At 38.5% G+C, this 26,134-nt stretch overlaps 1 protein-coding gene across 1 annotated transcript in view; it reads right to left on the reverse strand.

Annotated features, from left to right (window-relative positions):
* LOC126212991 (uncharacterized) overlaps positions 1-26,134 on the reverse strand; it is a 238,705-nt gene that overhangs the window by 29,125 nt on the left and 183,446 nt on the right. The window contains exons 9-12 of the mRNA XM_049940533.1: positions 23,447-23,626; positions 12,816-12,908; positions 12,042-12,134; positions 2,287-2,361 (exon numbers count right to left, since the gene is read on the reverse strand). Of these exons, the coding sequence (XP_049796490.1) occupies positions 2,287-2,361; positions 12,042-12,134; positions 12,816-12,908; positions 23,447-23,626 (441 nt within the window). The remainder of the gene's footprint in view (positions 1-2,286; positions 2,362-12,041; positions 12,135-12,815; positions 12,909-23,446; positions 23,627-26,134) is intronic.

Raw genomic sequence — 26,134 nt, forward strand, 5'->3', positions numbered from 1 at the left:
AGGTTGTTTCCTTCTGACACACTGACAGAGCACAGATTTACAGTTTGAGCTTCAGGTACCTGATTAAAATACACTGTCTCACGTGCAAGGAAAAACAACAGAAAACAACAATCATTCCTTTGAAGTACAATCTGACATTCCAGCATTCTTTAGTTTTAGTAAAGCGGGGGTCTTTATGTGCCGATCAGTGCACTAGGTTTCGAAATTGTATGAGGGTGGTTTGAAAAGGTCTCGGAACGGAATAGAAAAAAAGTACTTACATCACTGTAACTTTTTTTATTTTTCAATGTAGTCTCCTTGTAGATTAATGCACTCGGTCCAACGGTGTTCCAATGCCTTGATCCCATCTCGAAAATGAGTTTCCTCCAGGCCTCCAAAATAGTTGTCAATTCCAGCAATCAATTCTTCATTCGAAGTGAATCTTCGTCCACCAAGAAAAATTTCCAGTTTTCGGAAGACATGAAAGTCTGACATAGGTGTATCAGGTGAATAAGGTAGGTGTGGCAACAATTCATACCTCAGTTTGTGTAATTTTGCCATGGCGATGACACGTGTCCAGGCACGCATCAAAGAGTTGCGGCACCCATCTTGCAGAAAATTTTTTCATTTATAATTCTTCAGTTAAAACGTGATACACAGATGACATGTGGCAAGCGTGAGCAATTTCACGCACTTTCAATCGGCGATCTTCCGTGACCATTTTGTGCACTTCTGGGATGATTTCTGGAGTAGTGACACATCTTGGCCGACCGCGGATCACCATCTAAGCTCTCCCGACCAAACTTAAATTCATTTGTCCACCTGCCAACAGTCGAGTACGAAGGAGCACAGTCCCCCAGTGTATTCCAGAAATCGGCACGAATGTCCTTTGCTCTCATACCTTTCTTTACGGAGCACTTAATCGCTGCTCAAATCTAGATTTTTTCCCATCTTCACAAATCACTACGCGGGAACAACAACAGAGCCACGCCACCACCACAGCTCTCTTCCAAGATCACTGACGTAGCACGTGTTTACAGCCAGCAGTCCAATGAATATCGTGTGAACAACTCGTTATGCTAGCACTGATCTCTCGTGGCGATTCAGAGAGAGCTTTTCAAACCACCCTTTTAAGTTAAAAATGACAATTCATTACATGTTATTACTATTTCAAAAAATTTGATGGTTTTCAGAGAGTCAGCACAAATGTTCACAAGAAAGTCTTTTTGTTCAGGCATCAGGCTCTTGGACACTATTTTTGAACAAACTTCCATCACACAGAAATTTGCATGCAAGATGTGCGTAACTGTTTGTCAATCACTGCAATATAAGCAACCACACGAATACTGAACTAACGGTTTTTTTTTCGATTAAATCTCCAATTTTTCAATGCTTCAGTACATTGCTGATCTTCAGGGTTACGAGGGACGTGACTCTTCTTTAATCCCATCTCTACCCTCTTTGAATCACTTGAACCACTCAGAAACCTGTGCAGAACAACGAATGGGCCTCTGTGACAGACTTCAAATGTTTCACTAAAAATTTCACCGTACTCTGTTACTCTTTTAAGACACTAAGCATTTTTTCAATCGGCTGCAACAATCCGACACAAACAAAGTCCACTGGTCTACTGGTTGTCTGAGGGGTCAGCAGGTGACCATGTAAGGGGAGTGAGGAGGGGAGATGTCACGTGCCTCGGCATTTGATTTTGAGGTCTGTTTTTTTAAGAGAAAAACAAGTTTTATTTTTAGCCAAATCTTGTATCTCCTAAAGATAGAGTTACGATCCAGATCTGACTTGGTCCGAACACCAAAAAATGTTATAAAACTGATACTACTATTTATGCGCATTTTCAGCAATTTTAGAATAACCCTTCTGAGATGTGAATTACCGGGCACAGCTTCTTTTAATATTTAACTTTCCCTCACAGGCGTGTCCCTGCGCATCCAAGTGCTCAACTTTCTACATACTCAGTTTTAATGGAAGCTACAAACTTGGTAACAATTACTAACTTTTTTTAATGTAACTGAATATTGACTCACAAAAAAACTGACAAAAATATCTCTGTATCCACTTATCATCACTATCTACTTACCATCAAGACAGCCACTTTGTAGCAAAGATAAACTGACATGCTGATCTTTCCAATTATTAATTACCAAAGTTTCTGTTTTAATTTTTCGGCTAGACTGTTTTATTTCCTTTAGGCTAATTAATTTTACATTTTTATCACCATCTCCTCAAGGGTGTGCCACTGCTAAGAGACTCGGAACAAGTAAAATGATATTAAAAATGTGTAGTTCTCACCTCTTCATTTGCTGACAACGTGGATTCATCAGGGTCTTCTAATGGTTCCTCCCTGACTGACAAGTATTCAAATTCCTGAAAAACACGAGTTTACTTGCTAAGCTAGCACCACAGGCAGTTACAGTAATGGCAAATCTTTAGCAATTCTGAGAAATGTAATTCCAAATTAACATCAACGATAAATATTAATCGTACAGCCACTGGTATTCATTTACAGACAAGATACACTATCAGTCCTATCCTACAGCATAATATTCTGAGGGAAATGCAGCTAAGACCAAAAACTATTCTAGGCCCAAAAAATATTCTATGAAGTGTTCAGTACGGGTATTGCATTATCCAATAGCCAAACCTATTGTAGAACCTTCTTTATGAACCTTGGAACCCTCACATTCGTGTGCTGAACTACTTTTGCATACTCAATTCGTTGTTAATAACAAGAATAAATTTAAGATAAACTATGAAATTCACAGCCGCAAGACAAGAATAAAAAGGAAGATTAGGGTTTAACAACCCCATCAGCATCGTGACATACACACCAAATGCTCGGATTCTGGTAGATTGTGACTAGAAATCAAACTACTTGTTCTCAAAGGAACCCTCCCAGGATTTTCCTTATGCAATTCAAGGAAACTATTTGAAGTCTGCCGAGTGACTGCGCCAGGTTTCGGTCACTTCCGACAGACAGCGAAGCGGCAGGACAGCTTCAAAATGGTGTCTGTACGCAATGTACATTGCAAGCGACATGTCGTCATTGAATTTCTCACTGCAGAGAAAATTAACTGTGGGGAATATTCACAAATGCTCGTACAAAGTCTACGGAGCATCTGCTGTCGAGAGAAGTTTACTTGCTGCGCAAAGAGGGTGGGGTCATCAGAATGTGGTTCGGCGGAGCTCGACGATTTGCAACGGTCAGGAAAACCACCCGTGGCTGTCACACCTGACAAGTTGCAGCAAGCTTCCACTCGTTTGGCCCATTAACCCTTTGACTGCCGGAGACACGTTAACTCGCCATGCCTCGCCCTTCCCCTGGTGGACCTGACGTGTTTAAGTGTGGCCCTTTGGCTCTCCCTACAGCGCTAAGGACGTGTCGACGTGTACCGTGTGCTGGCCTTTTCACTGCTAGGGGCAAGTTTACACGTGCTGAGTCACAGCTACCAGAGCGCGACAGACGAGTAAACGTGCAATGCTGTCTTTCCACCCTGCTCTTCCAGTAGCTATTCAGTGGTCTTACTGTATAGTTCGAGAGTGTGTACATTTGTTGCTGTGTTCCCTCTTTGCAAAATTCAACTTTACTTCCCGTGTTTTCGTCAGTTTTCTTGTTTTCTACAGGAGAAATGTTACGTCACCGTGGTTCCACATATAAAGAGATCCTGGATACACTCACTAGGGGCGACAGCGAGTGTGAATTATCTGACGTTGCTAGCAGTGACGAGTCTTTGACAGAATCTCGAAGCTGTAGTCCTCGGCCCTATACATCAGAGTGGAGAGCAAGAATTACAGTCAACAGTTTCTCTGAATCCAAGGAATCAGAAAGTGACAAGTTTGACAGGAAAGAAACAGATTTTCAGCTATTAAAACCATTACTTTGATGCCTCAAGTTCAGGACACAAATGTCAACTAGATACTGACCCCAACCATTCTTTCATTTTTTCAGATATTTATGCCTGAAGAAGTGTTGCAATTTATTACAGATGAAACAAATCGTTTTTATGTTTGCATGAGAGAAAATACTACAGAATCTGCAAATTCTCAACTGCTAAAGTGGAAAGACACTGGATCTGAGAACATGTATTGCTTTGTTGCTATTTGCCTTCTAATGGTGCAAGTTAAGAAGTTCTAATTAAGTGATTATTGGTCCAGAGACACACTCTTGAACACACCAGTTTTCAGAGAAATTATGTCCCGAGACCGTTTTTGTCTACTTCTGAGAACGCTACACTTCAGTGATAACTCTCGTGAGTACTGGAGGAGACGGTCTATTTAAAATTAGAACAATTGTTGACAAAGCTCCCAAGACATTTCTTAGTTCATTTCGTCCACATCACAAGCTTTGTATAGATGAAAGTGTCTTGCTGTTCACAGGACGATTATCTTTTAAGCAACTGATTCCAACAAAGCAGATTCGGAATAAAGCCATTTGTACTTTGTGACTGTCAGAGTGGGCGTATTTGGGATTTTACTGTATATACATGAACAGAAATTGGGTTCTACAATTTAGGGAAAAGTCGTGACGTACTGGCAACTCTTATGGGACAGCATTTAGAACAGGGTCATACTCTGTATGTTGATAACTGGTACTCCAGCCCGGACCTCCTCTTCTGGCTTCACAACCACGGAACAGCCACACGTGGCACTGTTCGTAAGAGTAGGCGCAACATGCCAAAACTGCAGAAGAAATTAAAACGAGGAGACACTGAGTAAGTCCACTGACAAGATCCTTACTATCGAGTGTTGCGATAAGAGAGAGGCGCGCACGGTGACTGTAAGTCACACAACACAAATGGTTGAAACAGGGAAGACTGACAAATAATGGCAAAAAAAGTAAAGAAACCACAACGTATTGTAGATTGCAAATAGAGTATGGGTGCAGTTGACCATTGTGACATGTTACTGAGCTCAGTGAGATCAGTGCGTAACACTGTGAAAAGGTACAATAAATATTTTTTTCACATTCTGGATTTGTGCATTCTGAATGCTCATATTCTCTACCGGTCGCTAACAGGGCAAAAAACCGCACTCGCAGAGTTTTATCTTTCTCTTGTAAGGGAGACCGTCGAAAAACATGCTACACAACAGAAAAAAGCTGGTAGGGGAAGGAGCTACGATGACGAGAATCATCTGCAGTTGACAAGGAGACATATTCTGGCTGTTATTGTGAGTGAACATTTGCAGAAAAGTGCGCAAATGCGTGGTTTGCACGAAACAGATAGAGCTCTGGGAAACTAGAGACCAAAGCAAAACTTGCAATGTTCCATTATGTGCCGTGCCCCGCTTTGAGCTTTATCATAAAAAGAAGCATTACTAATCACTGGGAACTAAATCTGAGAATATTTAACACTTCTGGGTGAATTACTATATATAATAAATTATGTAAATCTATTTTTAACTTTGCCAGTGTTGGTCCAAAGCCTGGATTGAAAAGAAGGATGGGAAATAGATGCAACAAGTGTAAAATTCAAAATGGCTCTGAGCACTATGGGACTTAACATCTGAGGTCATCAGTACCCTAGAACTTAGAACTACTTAAACCTAAGGACATCACACACATCCATGCCCAAGGCAGGATTCGAACCTGCGACCGTAGCAGTAGCGCGGTTCCGGACTGAAGCGCCTAGAACCGCTCGGCCTCCGCGGTCGGCCAAGTGTAAAATTAATTCAAACAATGCCTACTAGTTCCTATGTAGCGGTTTGCTGCAAATGAACAGACTTGTTGACTGAGATGGTGCAACATCTGTACTGTGACAAACGTAATTACACCTAGTACTTTGTACCAGTACAACAAAACCCATATATTAATCTATTTCTGATACATTTAAATTATTAACACGTAACATAGACAGTTATATTCTTTTATCCTTAGTAATGCAAATATAGATCACATTCGGTCTACTTGTACAAAACCTATTTTTGATAAATGATTTCAAACACCTTTGCTCAATGAGAAATAACATCCCGAAGTTAAAACTCTGTTCTCAGTGCAATTTTTCTCGCTACTTTGCCTCTGTTGTTAGCCAATAATGGAAATTAAACTCACTGTTCTGGAGAGGGTGGGGAGGGGGCTTAAAATTGGTTGTTCGAAACAGACAGGCTTTGAAGCATTAACAGAAAATGGTATTTGTAAAAGAAGTATCAAATATACCCCGCTTTCAACTTTTTTAAAAAATCAACATGTTTTCGACTAATTTGCGGATTATTGGAAAATAGATTCCATATCTTTGTAGACTTAGAGAAAGCTTTTGACAATGTTGACTGGAATACTCTCTTTCAAATTCTAAACATGGCAGGGGTAAAATACAGGGAGCGAAAGGCTATTTACAATTTGTACAGAAACCAGATGGCAGTTATGAGTCGAGGGGCAAGAACAAGAAGCAGAGGTTGGGAAGGGAGTGAGACAGGGTTGTAGCCTCTCCCCGACACTATTCAATCTGTATATTGAGCAAGCAGTAAAGGAAACAAAAGAAAAATTCGGAGTAGGTACTAAAATCCATGGAGAAGAAATAAAAACTTTGCCGATGACATTGTAATCTGTCAGAGACAACAAAGGACTTGGAAGAACAGTTGAACGGAATGGACAGTGTCTCGAAAGGAGGATATACGATGAACATCAACAAAAGCAAAACGAGGATAATGGAATGTAGTCGAATTTAGTCAGGTGATGCTGAGGGAATTAGATTAGGAAATGAGACGCTTAAAGTAGTAAAGGAGTTTTGCTATTTGGGGAGCAAAATAACTGACGATGGTCGAAGTAGAGAGGATATAAAATGTAGACTGGCAGTGGCAAGGAAAGTGTTTCTGAAAGTATTTGTATGGAGTGTAGCCATGTATGGAAGTGAAATGTGGATGATAAATAGTTTGGACAAGAAGAGAATAGAAGCTTTCTAAATGTGGTGCTACAGAAGAATGCTGAAGATTAGAATGGGTAGATCACATAACTAATGAGGAGGTATTGAATAGAATTGGGGAGATGAGGAGTTTGTGGCACAACTTGACTAGAAGAAGGGATCGGTTGGTAGGGCATGTTCTGAGGCATCGAGGGATCACCAATTTAGCATTGGAGGGCAGCGTGGAGGGTAAAAATTGTAGAGGGAGACCAAGAGATGAATACACAAAGCAGATTCAGAAGGATGTAGGTTGCAGTAGGTACTGGGAGATGAAGAAGCTTGCACAGGATAGAGTAGCACGGAGAGCTGCATCAAACCAGTCTCAGGACTGAAGACGACGACGACAACAACAACAACAACAACAACAACAAAAGCAACAACATCTTTGCGCTATCAATCTATTGCACTCTAAATTTCATTTTCATCATCACCCTACTAGATAAGCAAATCCGAAGTTTACATTGTTTTCCAGACTGAATTTCATACCTAATTATCATTCTAATTATACAACTTGGAATGTTTTATAGAACATAGTTTTTTTAGCAAAATTAGAACAAAAATACCGCATTTTGACATTTATACAAAATCTTCAATTTTGCACTTAATTCATTCAGTACTGGAAAGCGCTACACAAATGAAACTTCATATTTGAAAACCTCGTGTTGTTAGGTTACTACATGCCAAGTATCACGTTCGTCATAGCATTGGTCCAGGAGATGCAAGAAGCCACACTTCGAAATTTGTTCAGGGCCTAATTTTTTTGGCCGATTATACTTACAATTTTCTGACTCAATATGGCTCGTAATATTTATTTCAATATTATTCTTAAGAGAATGTTTAAAGTTGTCCGAGATGGGCAAATCTGATTTCTTTACAAAAACTATTGCCGAGATATTACACCTGAAACTCGCCAAAATTCACACCGGCTCTGCACGATTCGTAGTCGGTCCAGAAGTATTCAGCACAGGGCGGGTCGGACAGCGCGGGCCGCTCCAGTCCCGGCAGCGGCTCCGAGGGACAGGCACTTGGCGCAAGTAGCCAGATTACGCTGCAGGTCGCGGCACCTCGGTGCGCAAAGTGGACGGTGCACCTCTAGCAGTCAATGGGATAACGGTGCCATTTGTGGAAGACATTTGCAGGACAATGACAAGGTGATTCACACGGTGAAGCACCGGCTCCACAACCGGGACAGGGATTAGTACTGACAGGGCATACACACCCTCGTTTCATGCTCGAGGAAGGCCATATAATGGGATGGAGATTATGTGGAAAATAGGTTGTGTAGATACAATACCATTCTTTCACGTGTGGAGTTCTCATTATGTTCAATAAAGAATTGTTGAAGGAAAAAAATGCAATACATTACTTTCTGGACAACCCTCAAATGTAATAGGCTGCTGGTAGACCTCAGACAGGAGGAGTGGAAACCACCCACTTTCAAAACACAAGTAAAAGATTACTCGGTTACCCACTCCTTGTCATATATGCTGCTGCTGCTACTATGTTATTACCAAAAATCTTGAAAGTTCTTAACTTCAGATATTTACCAGATACTCTAATATACATTTGCATTGACACTGGTTACATATTTTTTAATATAGAAGGTGCGACACAGTAATGAGACCGATTTTCTTTGCAAGGTGTTGCAACCCTGCAGGCCTGAGTAGGCACAATATCTTTGACCTCGGTCTATAAGCTGCTTCTAGTCCAAGCGGCACATCGATGCAACTGCTCAGTCGTGAGTTGTGCTGTAGTAAGTTAACACGCGTTTGTGTCTCTCGTCACGGAAATGGAACTGCATAATATTGCGCAAGGAGTGCATTAAATTGGGTGAAAATGCAGCAACAACTTACGGTAAGCTTCAGAAGGCTTTTGGAGAGAAGGTTATGTCAAGAGCTCAAGTTTTTCGTTGGCATAAAATGTTTAGTGAAGGCAGAACAAATGTTGAAGGTGAAGACCGCAGTGGACGACCATCAGCCTCACAGACAGATGTCAACTTGGCCAGGGTGCGTGAACTCGTACGATCTGATCGAAGATTATCCGTGAAAATAATTGCAGAAGAACTGAACATCAATCTAGAAACGGTTCGTCTAATAATAACTGAAGATCTTGGTATGAGAAAAATTTGTGCAAAAATGGTCCCCAAAAATCTCACATCACAACAGCAAGAAACACGGAAAAATGTGGCAGCCGACCTGTTAGAGCAGACGGAAATCAATCCAGAATTGTTGAGCCGTGTTATCACTGGTGATGAAAGTTGGTTTTTTCAGTATGCTCCAGAGACAAAACGCCAAAGTTCGCAACGGTGCTCAAAGGGATCACCCAGACCAAAAAAAGCTCGCATGTCGAAGTCAAAAGTGAAATGCATGCTTGTGTGCGTCTTCGATTTCAAGGGAATTGTTCAAAGAGAGTGGGTGCCTCCTGGACAAACAGTTAACCAATACTACTACAAAGAAATTTTAGAAAGATTTCGCAAAATAGTTCTTTGTGTCGGTTCCAACATTACTAATAATTGGATTCTGCATCATGATAATGCACCATCCCATACTGCTCTGTCAGTACAGCAACATTTAACCTCAAAACAAATTTCAGTACCACCACAGCCACCTTATTCAGCAGATATTGCTGCGTGGGACTTTTTTTCTATTTACAAGAGTCAAAACGGCAGTCAAGGGACACCATCTTCAAACAATACAAGATGTCCAAAAAGCTGTGATGAGGGTCTTTGAGGATATTATGGAAGATGAGTTCCAGAAATGTTACCATCAATGGCAGAAGCACTGGAATAAGTGTGTGTGATCAGAAGGGAACTACTTTGAAGGATCCAAAATGAGATTTTCACTCTGCAGCGAAGTGTGCGCTGATATGAAACTTTCCGGCAGATTTTTTCATATCAGCCTCATTACTTTATTGTTGCATCTCGTACATGGTATACATAATGTTGAAATCACGACTGGTGCCAAACAATGAAAATGCCATGTTCCCCTTCCCATTCCCTTATCACTTGTCTGTTGCCACTTTTCTCTACACGTGTCTAATTTAGTTGACTTTGTGTCACGAATATATCAAAGTCACGCAGAAAAGTTCAGTTTGTTGTGTTATGCTGTGTTTCTTCTTATCCTCCCTTCTATTGTGTGGACCGAGAGAACAATACTGCTGGGCTATAACACTGGTTTTATTTGCAGTTAATCTATTTAGAAAGGACAGACATCAAAAGAGAAACTGCCTTACAGGTCAGCAAGGGACCAGAAAGAAGTGGCTCATACTCTTAAAAAGACAATATTGGAACAACTGAAGTGTAGAACGTATGTCGATGTGAGCATATTAAACAATGTAAAGTAAAGAAGCTAAATAACAAGATGTATGCACAAGTAGGTGATACGAGTTTTAAGATTGTCTTTATCTCATTCACTCAATTTCAACAAGGACTTTTTCATGCATGCTGACAAATGTGACTTGGAGCCCAAAAGAAGAAAATTGCTCCAAAAAATGCTGTGGAATGGTAAGCTTATTCTCCACATCTACATCTATATCAACATCACTACTCTACAAATCACAATGCCTGACAGGACACAAACATAGTTTGCTTGAGAAAGCAGACACACTCAGTGGTGATTTCAGTAGGGAGGTTGCCAAACATATCGGCAGTGTTTTGGAATCAGTGGCAGAAGCTCATTATCATCGAGACTGGTATGCTAAATTACTGTTGAAACCCTCTTCTGCTCAAGAAAGGAGCCTCCCTCGTGACACCCATTTTGATGCTGCTTTCCAATAAACGTGCACTTCTGCAGATTTTTCAGAGAAATGTCAATTTTCACTGCACTATTTATTGCTGAAAGTCAATGTATGTCTTCCTGAAGCAGATACGATGACCATAAAAACTCTAAAAATGGAACTGACCAAACACTATACGGTGGTGGAATACTGTTTTATTTGCTCAACAGATATTGCAATATTTTAGTTGTGTAAGTGTTGAACATAAGGATTGCTAAAATATTAAAAGAAAGTAATTGCTGATTACCTTTCATAACAAATTATTTTGATTCCAATGTAAATGTTAAGGTGTGTAACACTGAACAAAAAAACTGTATAATAGGACTGTTCTGAATGAATATATGTCATTTTTAAAAGGACATTCTTTTTCTTCCATCAGATTTTAATAGTAACATTCATGTGCCACACAAATGAGTCTATATACATAAAAAGCAAGTAGTTATGGAGAAAAAGAAAGAAATATTTAAATGAATTCTTATCAACGCTGAAAATTATGCATCAAAGGCTAATGCGCTTTTTTATCTTCTAGATAGAATACCTCGAAAACTAGTTATCTTGCTTAAACAGGGATATGATCCCCTTTGAATAGAACTTCACTAGAAACATTTTTTGTCACTGTTTGTACTGTCTCCAGCCGGGTGCAGTCGTTTTGAAACCACAACGTTTCGACAGCGTTCCTTGCCGTCATCTTCAGGTGATACCTGCAGCCTGAGCACCTCCACTGAATCTCCTCCCCTTTATACCCTTGCCAACATGTTTTTAGCACTCCCATTTGCTGAATAGCTGGGATTATCTGGTATTTCAAACCCGTAGTTATCCTCACGCGGTCAAGCTCGATGATTAGCTCGAATATGCTAGGTCAGCTTAAAATAGTAAACTCGTTGCTCCCTTCACTTTTGACGTCCAACAAATTATTACAAATGTTAAGACAGTCGATATATCTTTGTTCCTTGGGAGGATAACGTATACATCAATTTCATTAGTCGCACCTGGTTATTTGTAAAATTTTAAGTTTAGGAGTACATGTCGGTACCAGTGTTAACAAGTGCGCACGACACACTATCGCGCACGTGCTCTCGAGGCTACAGCAATTTCCAGTACGACATCCGTTTCTGCCGTACTGTGGTTGCGAAGTGGGGCCGAGGCTGTTTCCCAGATAAGTTATTGCAATATGATGATGTATTACTATATTATAGTTTTTAGTTTTTGATGTTGTCCATTATGGACAAATCTTAGTTCCTTTTTTCTGAAGGAGGTTGGGTTATCCCGACTGAAACCTAGGTAAATCTAGGTAAACATTGCAACTGAGGCTGTTGTTAATACAAAATTAACAAGTATAATTATTCTTTATGGAACACTATCTTCATTCCACCTTACCTGTTGTCTACCTGTGTCCACCACATCTTCAGAATCAGACTCGACTTCTCTCTTTACAATTATTTCGTCTTTTACGATCACATCCCGAGGGTTCTGCAAGCAAAAATACAACCACCTCGGTGAATGGTGAGAACAACTACATAAAGCACCCGTGTAATATTTTTTAAAGATGTGAATAGTAAAATTACTTATAGTAACATTCGTCCTTGACAGCTATCCGACACAAAATGACAAAACAGCAGAAACACATTCAGCTCACAATTTTTTCAGGGCAGACGCAACAGAAAGTAAATTCTTTGCTCCCAAGTAAACTGCTAATTAGATAACGATTTCTCCCAACCACATATCACGAGGCTCACATATTGTGTGTTACAATTCCAGTCCTACGTTTTATTACAAGAAGGCTAAATATAGATAAAATTAAACTGAGAGTGAACAGGAATGTTGCAATAAGTAGTAGCTGCAAAGAGCCAACATAAAAGATGAATATACTGATGTAGAAAACTGAACGTATGTGGGAATAAACAGATGCAAAAACTGCAAGTTTGTAATATGGGGAAACATTTTAAGGGCACAGAGTCGAAAAATTTTTTCGATGATGAACATCTACACAAATTTGACACACAAACTGTAAGTCCCTCTATTACAAAACAGTGCTCCCCTCATAAGCTGTAATCACCTTTGTTATGTATCTTACACCCTGATCCACTGCACTTAAAACTGTGGTCTATCATGTTGCTCTTGTGTGAAAGTATTCTAAATCGAGTAACTCACCACTGGTATTTTGTGTGCAACAGCATCCACGTTGTTGTTGTCACTGTCATCGTAATCACAGCGACGTAGCTTCTTTCTTCTGCGTCCTCCTCTCTGAAATTTTAAATTCATTTCTGTTAGCTCAGTCACTACGCTTTTGCAATGTCTAAGCAGTCATCAATTTAATAAGGAAGTTTAACTCCCACTTTTCAATAACTTTTTCACACGTACAGCATATCTTTCATCAAAATTCGTCTCCCACCACCATCACCACACCAACAAAAATATCAGCAACACGTAGCACTGTTGGAGGATCCACAAACCAAGTATGACAGGCTTTCAAGAAGATGATGGAGAGGCTTATGTTCCCCAAACAGACCTGTCCAGAGGCTGGAAACTGTCCAGGATGATGACGACGATTGAATTGCCTCATTTTCCAGTGGAGGGGGAAAAAAAATAAAAATAAAAAATAAATAAATATGAAGTGCAGGAGACTTTCTTCAGTGGAAATACCGTGGGAGGCAGTTGTGCAAATGCTGTGAATATTTTTCCCACCAGCAGAGAGTGTCAATCAGCCTGTGAATGAGGATGTGTCGCAAGTGCTCACTGGATTTCATTTAAGAGCAGCAATATAGCATGAAACGTGCCAAAACATTTATGATGCATCTATATCTACTCCCTGCAAACAACTGAAGTGCATGTCAGAGGGTACTTCCCACTGTACCAGTTATTAGGGCTTCTTCCCCATTTCATTCACATACAGAGCACAGGAAGAATGATTGAAAGCCTCTGTGTGTGCTGTATTATTCTAATCTTGCCCTCTCGATCCCTATACGAGTGATACACGAGGGGTTATAACATTTTCCTAAGAGTCAACATTCAACATCAGTTCCTTGAAGTTCACACTTAGGATTTTCTCAGGATAGTTTGTGTTTACCATCTGAGTGTGTGTCAGCTCAGTTTCCTCACTCTCCCATAGGTCCAACAAACCTCTGACCATTCACACTGCCATTCACTGTGTAAGTTTAATATCCCCTGTTAATCCTACTGTTTCTGGTACCATATACATGAGTAATATTGTAGGATAGGTCGCACGAGTCTTTTTGTGTGCAGTTTCCTTTGAGGACAAATTGCCTTTCCCTAGTATTCTACCAATGAACTGAAGTTTCCACCTTATATACGAGGGTTGGAACTTCAATAGTGGCAACTATTTATTTACAGCTCGTACAAAACAGATGTGTGTTTAAAAGTTTTACTGGCCTTCAAAGTAGTCACCAGCATTGAGTATAACCCGTTGCCAGTGATGTGGAAGTCGTAGGATATGCTTAGCAGTGCCAGTTGTGTTGACAGTTCGAGTGCCACACAAATTTGTAGCAGTTCTGAAGCGAATGCTGAGAAGTGTTTCCTTCAGTTTAGAAATAGAGTTGAACTCACGAGGGCTTAAGTCAGGGGAGTGCAGTAGGTGGTACAGCACTTAGCAGCCCCAACAGTCAAACAAATCAGTAGCAGCTTGCACTGTACGTGCTTGAGCATCGTCCTGCAAAATGATGGTCAGGTCCTGCAGAATGTGTCCTCAACTTCTGCCTCTATGCTGTTCATTTTTGGAACACAACCTACGACTAGCTTAGAGACAGAAATGATGTCATTTTTTGCAGGACCTGACCATCATTTTGCAGGACAACGCTCAAGCACATACAGTGCAAGCTGCTACTGATTTGTTTGACTGTTGGGGCTGCTAAGTGCTGTACCACCTACTGCACTCCCCTGACTTAAGCCCTCGTGAGTTCAACTCGATTTCTAAACTGAAGGAAACACTTCTCAGCATTCGCTTCAGAACTGCTACAAATTTGTGTGGCGCTCGAATTGTCAACACAACTGGCACTGCTAAGCATATCCTACGACTTCCACATCACTGGCAACGGGTTATACTCAATGCTGGTGACTACTTTGAAGGCCAGTAAAACTTTGAAACACTTATCTAATTTGTACGAGCTGTAAATAAATAGTTGCCACTATTGAAGTTCCAACCCTAAGACTTAAGCTCGAGTTCCATTTCTAATCCTTACAAAGTGTTACACCCACATATTTGTATAAGTTTACTGATTCCAACAGTGACTCACTGATACTGTAGTCACATGATGCAACTTTTTTTTTCCTTTTTTGTGAACTGGACAATTTTAAGGGGGGAAGGAAGAAAAAAAAAAAAAAAAAAAAAAAAAAAAAAAAAAAAAAAAAAAAAAAAAAAAAGAGGGCAATCTTTAGACAACTCTGAATTCTTGTGAAGACCTGACTGAACATTTGTGCGGCTTTTTTGAGGTAATACTTTATTGTAGGGAACTACATCATCTACAAAAAGTCTGAGGTTACTATTAATATTGTGTGTAAAGCCATTAATATACACAACATGACCAGAAGGTGTATTAACACATTTCCCTATGGCACACCTGAAGCTATTTCTATTTATGTCAATATCATTCCATCCGAGATAATATGCCTCGCCTTCTGTACTGAGATGTATTCAATCGAGTCACTCGATACTCCACGAGACCACACTTTTGACAATAATACTTCACGAAAGATGCTGGAGTGGAAACCGTTCAAAAGATTCAACTGCTCTAGGGAGTCGATGCTAAACATGAGCAACTCACAGATAAAGATGTGGTTCAAATGGCTCTGAGCACTATGGGACTCAACTGCTGTGGTCATCAGTCCCCTAGAACTTAGAACTACTTAAACCTAACTAACCTAAAGACATCACACACATCCATGCCCGAGGCAGGATTCGAACCTGCGACCGTAGCAGTCACACGGTTCCGGACTGCGCGCCTAGAACCGCGAGACCACCGCGGCCGGCCCAAAGATGTGGTAAAACAGTTTCAAAGATGGCCACAAAGCAGTGGACAGCCAAAAGTGTCAGGGCAGTCACTCGACAAGTCGAAATGACAACGCCACGCTGAGAAAGTGCCGACCTGTCACAGTGTAAGCACACGCAAATGAGAAAGGGGTAAGCATTGGACTGGTAGATTCAGTTTAGATGAACAATTGGTGCTCCAGGAGGGAGTCTGCAAAATTCATACCGAAATCCCTGACACTGAAGCAGAGGCAACACTGCCTGAAAATCGAACAGGCCATTTTGGAAAATACAAACAGTAGCCCACAATTTTCCAAGCACTTTGATCACAGGCGATGAGACACGAGTTTATGGGTACGGCCCAGAAACTGAGAAGCAGTCATCAGAATAGAACCACCAGACATCCCTGAAGTTTGTGTAAAAAAACAGCAGCCAATAACAAAGTCAATGTCACACTGAACATTCTTTTTGATTGCTGCGGGCTGGAGCAACAGAAGTATGCAGCCACAAGGGCAAACCATCACAAAAGAATCATCATCATTTAACAGTTCCAGTTTCCTGGGTACTGGTAATGAGCCTCTTCCACTTCCTCCTGTCCAAATACATATGTTCACGGAAATCATCATCCACTGTCCATCCTCTGGTCATTACATCAGCCAGAATCAAGTTCATCCACTGGGTTCGAGGTCTTCCTCGAGATCTTTTCCCATCCACCTGTCTTTCCAAATACATTTTGGCCGTTCTAGTTGGCTCCATTCTCATCACGTGCCCGTACCGCCGAAGTCTAGATGTGCCAATTCGATCTAACAGGGATGTCTTTATTCCAGCTTTTTTCCTCACCTCCTCATTCCTAGACTTGTCCATCTCGGTATTTTGGATGGTGGATTAAGAAATTTCATCTCTGATGCTTGCAGCCTTGATGATTCTCTTTTTGTGATGGTACATGTTTCAATATCAATGTCAATACTGGTTTGAAATAGCTATTAAACATCACTAGTTTGGCTGTTTTTGGAATCAAGCCATCCCATAAAAGTGATCTTACTTGCTGAGAGAAGACAGATCCTTTGTGCACTCTGTTGGTGATTTCATTCACACACTCTAGTTGGTGGTCTCCTAGATTAACACTTGCTGCATGTCCATCTCTTGACTGCCGTCACCACTGTCTCGGTCTTGCTTATGCCGAGGTTGTATTTCTGGAATTTAGATTCCCATTCATCGAGTCTGATCTGTATTTCCTCTTCAGTTTCACCTTATATCGTGATATCATCAGTGAATGCAAATGCATTTAGTTCACCTGACTTCTCCTTGATGTTCATCATTACAGTATCCGTAACAGTGATGAATAGTAGTGGAGACAGTGCACTTCCTTGCTGAAATCCACTATCGGTCTCAAACCGTAACGATCGTCCTTCCCCAATTTGTACACTCTTGTGGAGTTTGCCGGTCTCCCATCGGGCGCCTCCGCAGGTGGCGGATGAGGGAATGCTCACCACATATAGGGGGTACCGAGGAAATAAAATACCTGGGGTGGACCAAAACCAGCAGCTACTGCCTTGTAGTACGATGTTGGCTTATCAAAGGCTGAGGGAGTTAACCCTGAAAGAAAATCCTCAATTACCTTAGGCCTAACAAGGCAGTAAAAAAGCTTATTTGTAGTCGCTTACAAGACACATAAGAGCCTCTGAACACAAAAGAATATTACCAGAAAGTCCTTCATCACCATTGTAATGCTGTGGGCATGAAAGATCTGAGCTATGCACATTAAAAAAAAATGGGAGCTCCATTAAATAATGCAACCACCAACACTGTGCATCTGATTCAGACTTCAGTCACACCAAAGAGATCCTTCCCTACACATCTGAAATGGCTTCACGTGACTTTTAGCTATTTCCCAAGCTTGAACTGCCTGTAAAAGGATCAGGAATTGATTCAAAGTAAAATACTGTGACGAATGTTATGGCCCAAGTGGTGATAATTCCAAAAGAGTAGTTGCAGGAATGTTTCCAACAATGGCAGGAGCACCAGCAGACACGTGTGCATCGCCAGGGAGACTGCTTTGAAGGGGATTGGGGTTCTGTACCTGTAGTTGATACATGTACTACTGCTAACTAAAGGTTCAATACCTTTCGAACCAACCTACTCTTACTTCACTAAATGAGGTTTTTTATGGCTTCGTGCCAAAAACAGAACAACACTATGACAAATTAGTCTGCAAACTTACAGATAAGAGACAGCAATAATAAAATAAGCAGCACACCAGCAAATAATGTTAGAAGTGAAAATACTTGCTGAAGTTCAGCATAATGTATCCATATTCAGAGCCTCAAAAACAAAGTGTTAGATTTACAATCATATTTAAATAATTTTGTTGATACCTTTTTCATGTGTTTATCTGAATGCTGGAGGAAGGTTAGTAAATTAATACTTACCAACACAAACGATTTTAAATTAGCATCTCATTATTTCCTGAACGCTTTTTAAAATGGTGGAGTGTAGGTTTACACAGAAATAGCACAACAATTTAAAGCAAAAAGGAAAAGTGGACTAACGAAATGTATATAGAGCTTTCGAAGAGAACAATGAACAAGGAACTGAAATAGAAATTTGCGTGAATAATAATAATAATAATAATAATAATAATAATAATAATAATAACAATAATAATAATAATAATAATAGCCTAGCGCTGTATGTACCCGCTCCAGTAGCACTAAACACATATGGCCGGAAGACTTATTCATAATACGCAGCGACGAGCGATACAATGCATGACGCTCTCTATCAGAATTACGCCGGGTCTCACTTTGAGAAGACGTTTCCAAAGAGCGAGTTCCAGCAACGCCACCTAGAGAGAAGGCCTGTGCGCTGAGCAGCTCGCCTGCCAAGAGTAGTCATACAAGTTCCGTCCGTCCAAGAGCGGCTTCTACTGGCAGGAGCTTCTAGAAGCGCTTTTCTCTGGCTACATGTTTTATTTCTAGTGTCGTACAACGCTATTTCAACAAAATTTCTCTTATATCAATTATTTCACACACTAATACATTAAAACTTGCCTGTTTTTACACTGCAAATCCAAAACTTGTAACGGGATTGATGGCTTCATTAGGCCTATACACATGTTCTTAACTACACACAAATTAGCATTTTTAATAATGAAAACATCAAGATCTCTCCATGTGAAATCCATCAATACAAAATTTAGTTAAACATTGATGATTTTATTCTATCAAAATGATGAAAAATCCAAAATTGAATATTTTTTTGTGCTTTTTATTTTAGAGTTCTTAATTTTTAAAATGACCAAAATTCTGCCACTTTTGACTTGCTTTGTAACCTTAAAAAGGTCACAACCCCAAAACCATTTGACTTACAGACCTGAAATTTGTACCACGTTATTCAGTTTCTTCTACAGTTTAAAGATGTGTGCTACTTTACTAGATTCACAAAAACGCTGATTTCTTCCAAACCCAATTTTTTAATCCTTAAAATTTCAAAATTAGAGTTTCTTGCAATAAATTTTATTTAACTGCAATTTGCTTTGCCAACTGTGTCACAACTTTTGCAGACTGGTTCGTGACAGTTACGTTAAAATGAAATAGACAAGTTACTTGTGGTAGCAGTTTTTGCAGATGATGTATATACATTGCAGTAGTTTAAAAGAAAAAGGCCTTTTGCAAGCTGCACATTAAGTGTTCTTTATTTAACTTGTGCACACAGACCCATTTTGCCTTATTTACAAGGTGTCTTCAGTGGGTGTCAGATCAGCGTCTTAAAGCTGTTTGGCTTAAGAATTGTAACTAACACAACAGCAAATAAATACTATGGAATAAATAATAATAAAACAAAACCATTCAGTTTTATTGACACAATAATGCGCTTCAAGAGATATCAATTGTTGAAAGAAAATTAGCAAAGCACTAGAGGGAGAAATGGGAGCAGATTGCAGCAATGCAACACTTATAATGCACGAGTCAAGCATACATACAGCAGCCTTTTAAAATAGTAGTAGTGGCATTTTACACAGAATGCAATAAGATTCAGTACATTCGAAAACTCCAGCACTAAACTTCACTGTCAGGCATTACTGTGTTTGAATAATGGTATCTCAAAAAAGTGTTGTTTAAACTAATGAATTTTAAATTTTTATATCTCTTGTCTGTTTCATCTTGTTGATAATTGTGATTTATCCTTCTATGATTTCTTAAGAAGACAAACTGTGGATAAAAAGTGGTCAAAATTTTGTTGTAATCCATTCAAAAGAAACTTACACTGCATGAGTAAATGTTGTGGAAATGTAACTCATGACGATCAATCTGAGCTTGCGTATTTAAGAAAGACTTCATGCAGAGTGAAATCATCTAATGAAAGAAAACCTGAACTACTGATAATTAAAAGCAAAACATCTTATGGAAAGGTACAACTGAGTTGAAGTATGTCTAATGGCCCTGAGTTTGTGGATGCTGAAAAAGGCTTGTATTTGTTGAAAGCATCTGCCTTCATTACAGAAATCCTCAGTAATAAAGAAATGTTTCGTCTCAAAAAATACTGTAAAGATAAAGCTGACAAAATAACACTGAAATTAAGTGAAACCTTCTTTCAGGAAGAAACTGGTGAAAATCAGGAAATACTTGGCTGTGATGATACACAAACAGAAATGATTGCCAAGTTTAAACACAATTAGTAAAAATGAAAAATTTTCAGTGTTGACTTTCCTACCCAACTCATATAGAAAAAGAGTCTGGAGTAAGCAACTGCAGGGTGTGAAACAAAAGTAGTGGAAGAACAGAGCCTGCTCTTTACTTCTGACCCTAGACCTTGACAGTCTCTGTCTGCTAAAACTGTTCTGTTAGTGAAAAATTTCACTGTAATGATAATACTAGCAGGTGAACACCTGACTAACATGGTTACATTTCTATGGGAAAAGATGGTGATAGCAAGCCAATGTATGTTGAAAACAAATTAATTTTAGGACATGTAAGAGAAGTGTACAAACTTTTCAGATAAAATTGCATTCTTAAAAAAATGCTGTATTAAGGCCAAAAAATTGTATTATAGCTGGAGCTAGTGGGATACTTACTGTACAAAAAATGTATGAAAATCTGAGGTTTCAAGAACCAGACCAATGGTTGATTTCACATTTACTGACCAATTAATCAGTATTCTTTTTTAAGTAATAGCTTTATTAATCACAATATTTCAGAGAAATACAGGGTAGTAATGAATAAAAATATTCTTACAATGAGTGTGTACAGTATGTATTCAAACTGCATAAATTCAGCATGCTGTTTACAATTAATGTTCAATTCAGGCTTCACTTACTTCTGTTGAATATGTTTTTCTTTCTAGGGACAGCATCCTTCACAATGCTTTGATTTTTCTTTTTGGTAAAATTATTAAGAAATACATTGGTTGATATTCATATTACTTTTTTGCTAGTATCTTGAGCACTGTGACTACCACATTCTCTTTCCCAGAGCAGTTCATTCATTAAAACTGAATTCCAAGCCAGGTGAAAAACCAGTTCTCTTTGGTTTGGTACTTTAAGGAACTCAGCTTCAAATTTATGACACAATTTCATAACAGTGAGGTAAGTAGTGACAACCACACTGATAATCTGAGAGCAAGGAATGAGTAGTTTTCCTCTACTTACATTCTGTATTAGGGAATACGTTTCTTGATCATCTAAAATGTTATCTAACACCAGAATATCTTTACAAAACTCACATTTAGTATTTTTCAAAACAGAGTAGCAACAATACCCTGCTATATATGTAAGAACAGGCAAATCTTCACTGGAATTTTCAGTAAGTTCTGATGGATTAACTACTATTTCATCATATATGGAAGGAATCTCAATGTCAGTATTTGGGTCATCTGAGAAAACATCCTGTATGGACTGTATACTTATTTCACCAAAAGCAGCTGATTTTAAATTTAGCCTAATTACAGACTACAAGCAAAGCTTCTTTTCTACCTCATACACCTGCCTGATACTGACATTGTACTGGCCTCCAAATAACTGCCTATACTTTCCAAATCTCTCTTCGAGCAAATCAGTTTGAAATTTTCCAGGTAAAAAGTAGGAAAACTGCAACTCGTTAATACAATATTCAGACAATTTTATAATGGCCTGTATTGTTTGAATTAACGCTGAACATGTTTCTTTTGTTAGTGAGCCCTCAGGATATCGGATGTTTATTTTTTCCCATCTGCTTAGCCATTCTAACATTCCTGTAAGATATGCATACTTGGGGTCATCTATTGTACATTGTTTTAAAGGGCTCATGAATTCATCGTTTAACCTATTACCCTTAAATGGTGTTTTCACATTCGCTATTTTCCACCATTTGGTAAACAAACTAATGTAATTTGCTGTTTCCATACAGTGAACTAAGGAGTGTTTTGGACCCAGTGTTTGAAGGGCATTAGCTGTGACACCACAGAAAATTTGCAGAGCTAGTTTAGCATTTTGTTTTTCAAAGTTATTTGGTCTCATAGCTTTCAAAGTCAGACCATAACAATATTTTGCCAGTTTTTCATGTTCAAGGTCATATAGCCTCAGTAAGGTATAAAAACAGGCATAATGTATGCAAGAATCATTTTTTTTGAAATGTGGGATAAATCATACAGGAATTATTTTTTTGCTTTAACCAATTATGCCAAATGCATTTCATAATGTGTACAGAGTCAATTACAAAAAACAATGGTCTCATTGAATCTTTAGGATGGTTATATACCTAAGAGACTGAAGAGGGATTTGAAAATGATGACATTGCCCTTCTATTAATGGAATTATTATCTGAAATTACAGACAGTACTTTGAATCGTGTATCTTCAAGACCCAATATTATTCCTTTGATCCATTGATGCAAATTATCACCTGTTAATTTCTTGACTGGTAAAATATGGACAACATCTCTAAAGTTACTCAGTATACTGCTGATCATGAAAACATATGCGGAATTTGCTGTCAAACATTCACCATTAACCATACCAACAACACTTCCTCCTTTATAGTCAAAATATTCTTTTAGATGTATCTCATCTATTAAAAGGTTGACATGATATTCATGTGGTTCAAGAAATTTAAATTTACCTCTTGTATATGATAAAAAAATATTTTCACATTGCTCTTTCTGGGGGCCTATGTTAATATTAGAACATACTCTTTGAATTGTTGATGGACGAGGGCCTACAAAAAAAAAACCATAATCTCTATTAAACATATAAGCACATGGGGAAATACTGTAAGATAAACAAGAAAATATCATGAATGATGGAGTGTATGAAATTTTCTTTGATGATAGTAATTTCAACTGTTCAATTATAAAGTGTGTGTATTTGCTCTTTTCATACTCATAAATTGTGTCTGCAGTATGTCACATACATAACTCAAAATTTGTTCAATATTATTTGGAACATTAATCAGCATGTCAGCTTTTTCCACACAGTCTAACAGATTACCTAATTCAACAATGCTTGAAACCCTTATTAAAACCTTGTCCCCATTTAGTCCTATTTTGTTTCTTTGCTTGTTCAGGACAAATACTGATACATCAAGGCCTTCACTAACAAGAACAGAATATTTTATTACAGGAGAAGGAACTGTCTCAATGTTTGCAAACAATACAGATGTAGGTTTTGTAATGATACTCCAGAAATCAGATAGCTTTAACATTGACAGTTTTGCCTTTAACTCACACAGTGATGCAATGGACTGAGCTTTTAAATATATTTCCGTTTCCTTCAGACTATCCTGAACAGCTGCCTGAATATTTTGCTCTTCAAGTTTCTGTCTCTTTACCTCAGGGCCAATTCTGTAGCTTGAAGGTTTGCTCAAATAGTGAGGGCAATTTGGAAAAACAGAAGGAACTGCTGTTGAAAGCAAACTTGGTCTTGCAAGTGTGCGAGGAACGTCTCCATTTCTTCTGATATCTTGAGATGTTGTTATAATTTCATGAGGGTGAAAATGCTGTTCACACACCTACAACCAATAATCCACATGACAATGCAGGACCAATTATAGTGATCTTAGTAAATGAACTAATATTACTGAGGGACTAAATTAAAAAGAAACTTCCATATATATAAATACTGAATATTACATTTTATAACTATTTCTGGCAGATATTTAGGAACTATTAGTTGAGTTATCTTTGACCCCATTGTCTGACCATTCATATAAGGCTACCTGTTCTTTCCCGTGTCACGTTATTAAAAAAGCTGGTTGAGATCATCATTACTTTTTGCAAATATCTTGAGCACTGTGAGTACTACATTCTCTTTCTAGAGCAGATCATTCATTAAAACTAACCCAAAAAGTATTTAACATGGGAAATAATAAATTGGCCTGCCCTAGCAAGTAGTACCACATGTCTCAACCACCAGAACTTGATGAGAGAAATGTATAAGCCTGACAAAGTCAGAGATATATTGGTCTTGGCAATGACAAAGAACATCAGAACATAGTACAAAAGACACACTAAAATTTAATAAAAAAACTAGGCCCACTTCCTTGTTGTAGCAAAAATGAGTTAATTTTGTTTCATGTAAATGTTCAATCCTTAAGTAGTATAGTTACTAAATTCCAGTATTGGCTGGATGAAATTAAGTGCAGCAATCTCTATTTGACTGAACATTGGATTAAAAGTACAGACAAAAACTTGTTTGTACAATTTGCCTATTCAGTGACAACAACTTATGTTTTTGAAGCATCTGCTGTGGCATTTCACACTCACAAACTTCTTATTGCATCTATTTACCAAATGCCAGCTACTGATGAAGAAACAGTCACAAGAAGGTTCTCCACTTTAAGTCTAATGACTCCAAAATATCATCATTACAAAATTTTTGTCACTGGGGATATTAACCCAGAAATAAAAAGTAAAGAGAAAAAATAGGTATTTGCTGAATGTGGTAAGCTCAATGAATTTATGTTGCTTAAATAAAAAAACAATCAGGATGGAAGCATGGCATGGCAATGAGCAGAAATAAGCAGAATGTGATACCATCAAAGTAGGAATATATGACATGATGGCATATAGCTCGAAGATGGAAAACTGTCTACTGATAATTTCAAGATGTTAACTAAATACAGAATTCTCAATGAAGAGAACACTGAAAGAATGAGAAATGACTTCAAACTAATTGAATGGTCCATTATACTGACCAGCTTCTACACATTCATTTCCACCATGAAGCACACACTAGGCAGTAACAGCTCTCTTGTTTCTAAAGATGACACACTGGCAATACCATAATCACTAACCACACTAAAAAATTTAACCACACCACAACGCAGTAAAATGAGGATATAGTACTGCTGGTGAAGAACATAACTGCTGACATTTGTAAGAACAACTCTATAAGCTTGAGAGAAATGTACATATTTGAAATTAAAGCAGCAAAACTCAAAGCTAATGAGTACATTTTAAATTCTAAAAAGAAATGTAAACCATCCTGGAACGTGATAAAAAGTGAAACAAACATAGGAAGGGAAGAAATCACTGTCCCAATTAACTTGAACGAATATTTTGTGAATTCTGAAAGTTTCCTTGTATCACAAAGTGATGATGCATCTTATGTGGGGGCCTTCCTTTTGCAATTACAGAGTAAAACAAATAAAAGAATCACTTGGAGAAAAACTACTGCTACAGATCTTCCCAACTCAGAAAACAAGCTGAATAGCTCCAGCACAGAGGACTACCATGGGCACAGCAACTCGGTTCTAAAATGTATACTTATGGAAATTAGAAAGCCAATGCTCCATTTTGTAAATAAAATTATTGATAATAATCCTTTCCCTGAATGCTTTAAAATTATAGTTACACTTTCAATACACAAAAATGGTGACAGAGACATACAAGGTAACTGTAGATCAATATCAATTCTCCCTATAATAGCCTATTTAAAATCACAGAGAGCTGCATACATGTATAACTTCAATTGATGAAGCTATGATAAACATGGTGAAAAGCTAACAGGCCTAAACATCTAAGCACAACGCCTTGTTAGATTTAGAAGAGCAGGTCTGCTGACGTAGTAATGTAACTCCTCAAATGCAGTTCTCTAAATCAATAACAAAACAATCTCTTTAAACACATTACGTGGAAAACGCCGAACCACATAATGATTCCCTCTTATTCCATATTAGGCTTCACTTTCATAGAAAGCAAACAACTAAAATCGGACAGGAAATAAAAGCAAGTAAGTAAATATTAGTGTTACGCTCATAACTCAACAGAAATTGGCGTTTAGTGTCCTTTAACTTCTGAGAATTCAGCGAGAACGTAGAAAATCAAAATTGCAATGGACACGCTTTTAGCTTTAATTTCCCCTTACAGAATTTAAGGTACATTAGTGGCGGTAATAACAATAATAATACAATACTCTCAAAAGATTAACACAGTAAAACCCAGGGGATGTGTAAATTTAAGGTTATGGCTCACATTGTTTACTTTATATTACAGTATAATCGTAAATGAACTTAACT

The sequence above is a fragment of the Schistocerca nitens genome, chromosome 11, assembly GCF_023898315.1.
Source record: "Schistocerca nitens isolate TAMUIC-IGC-003100 chromosome 11, iqSchNite1.1, whole genome shotgun sequence".
Classification (NCBI taxonomy): domain Eukaryota; kingdom Metazoa; phylum Arthropoda; class Insecta; order Orthoptera; family Acrididae; genus Schistocerca; species Schistocerca nitens.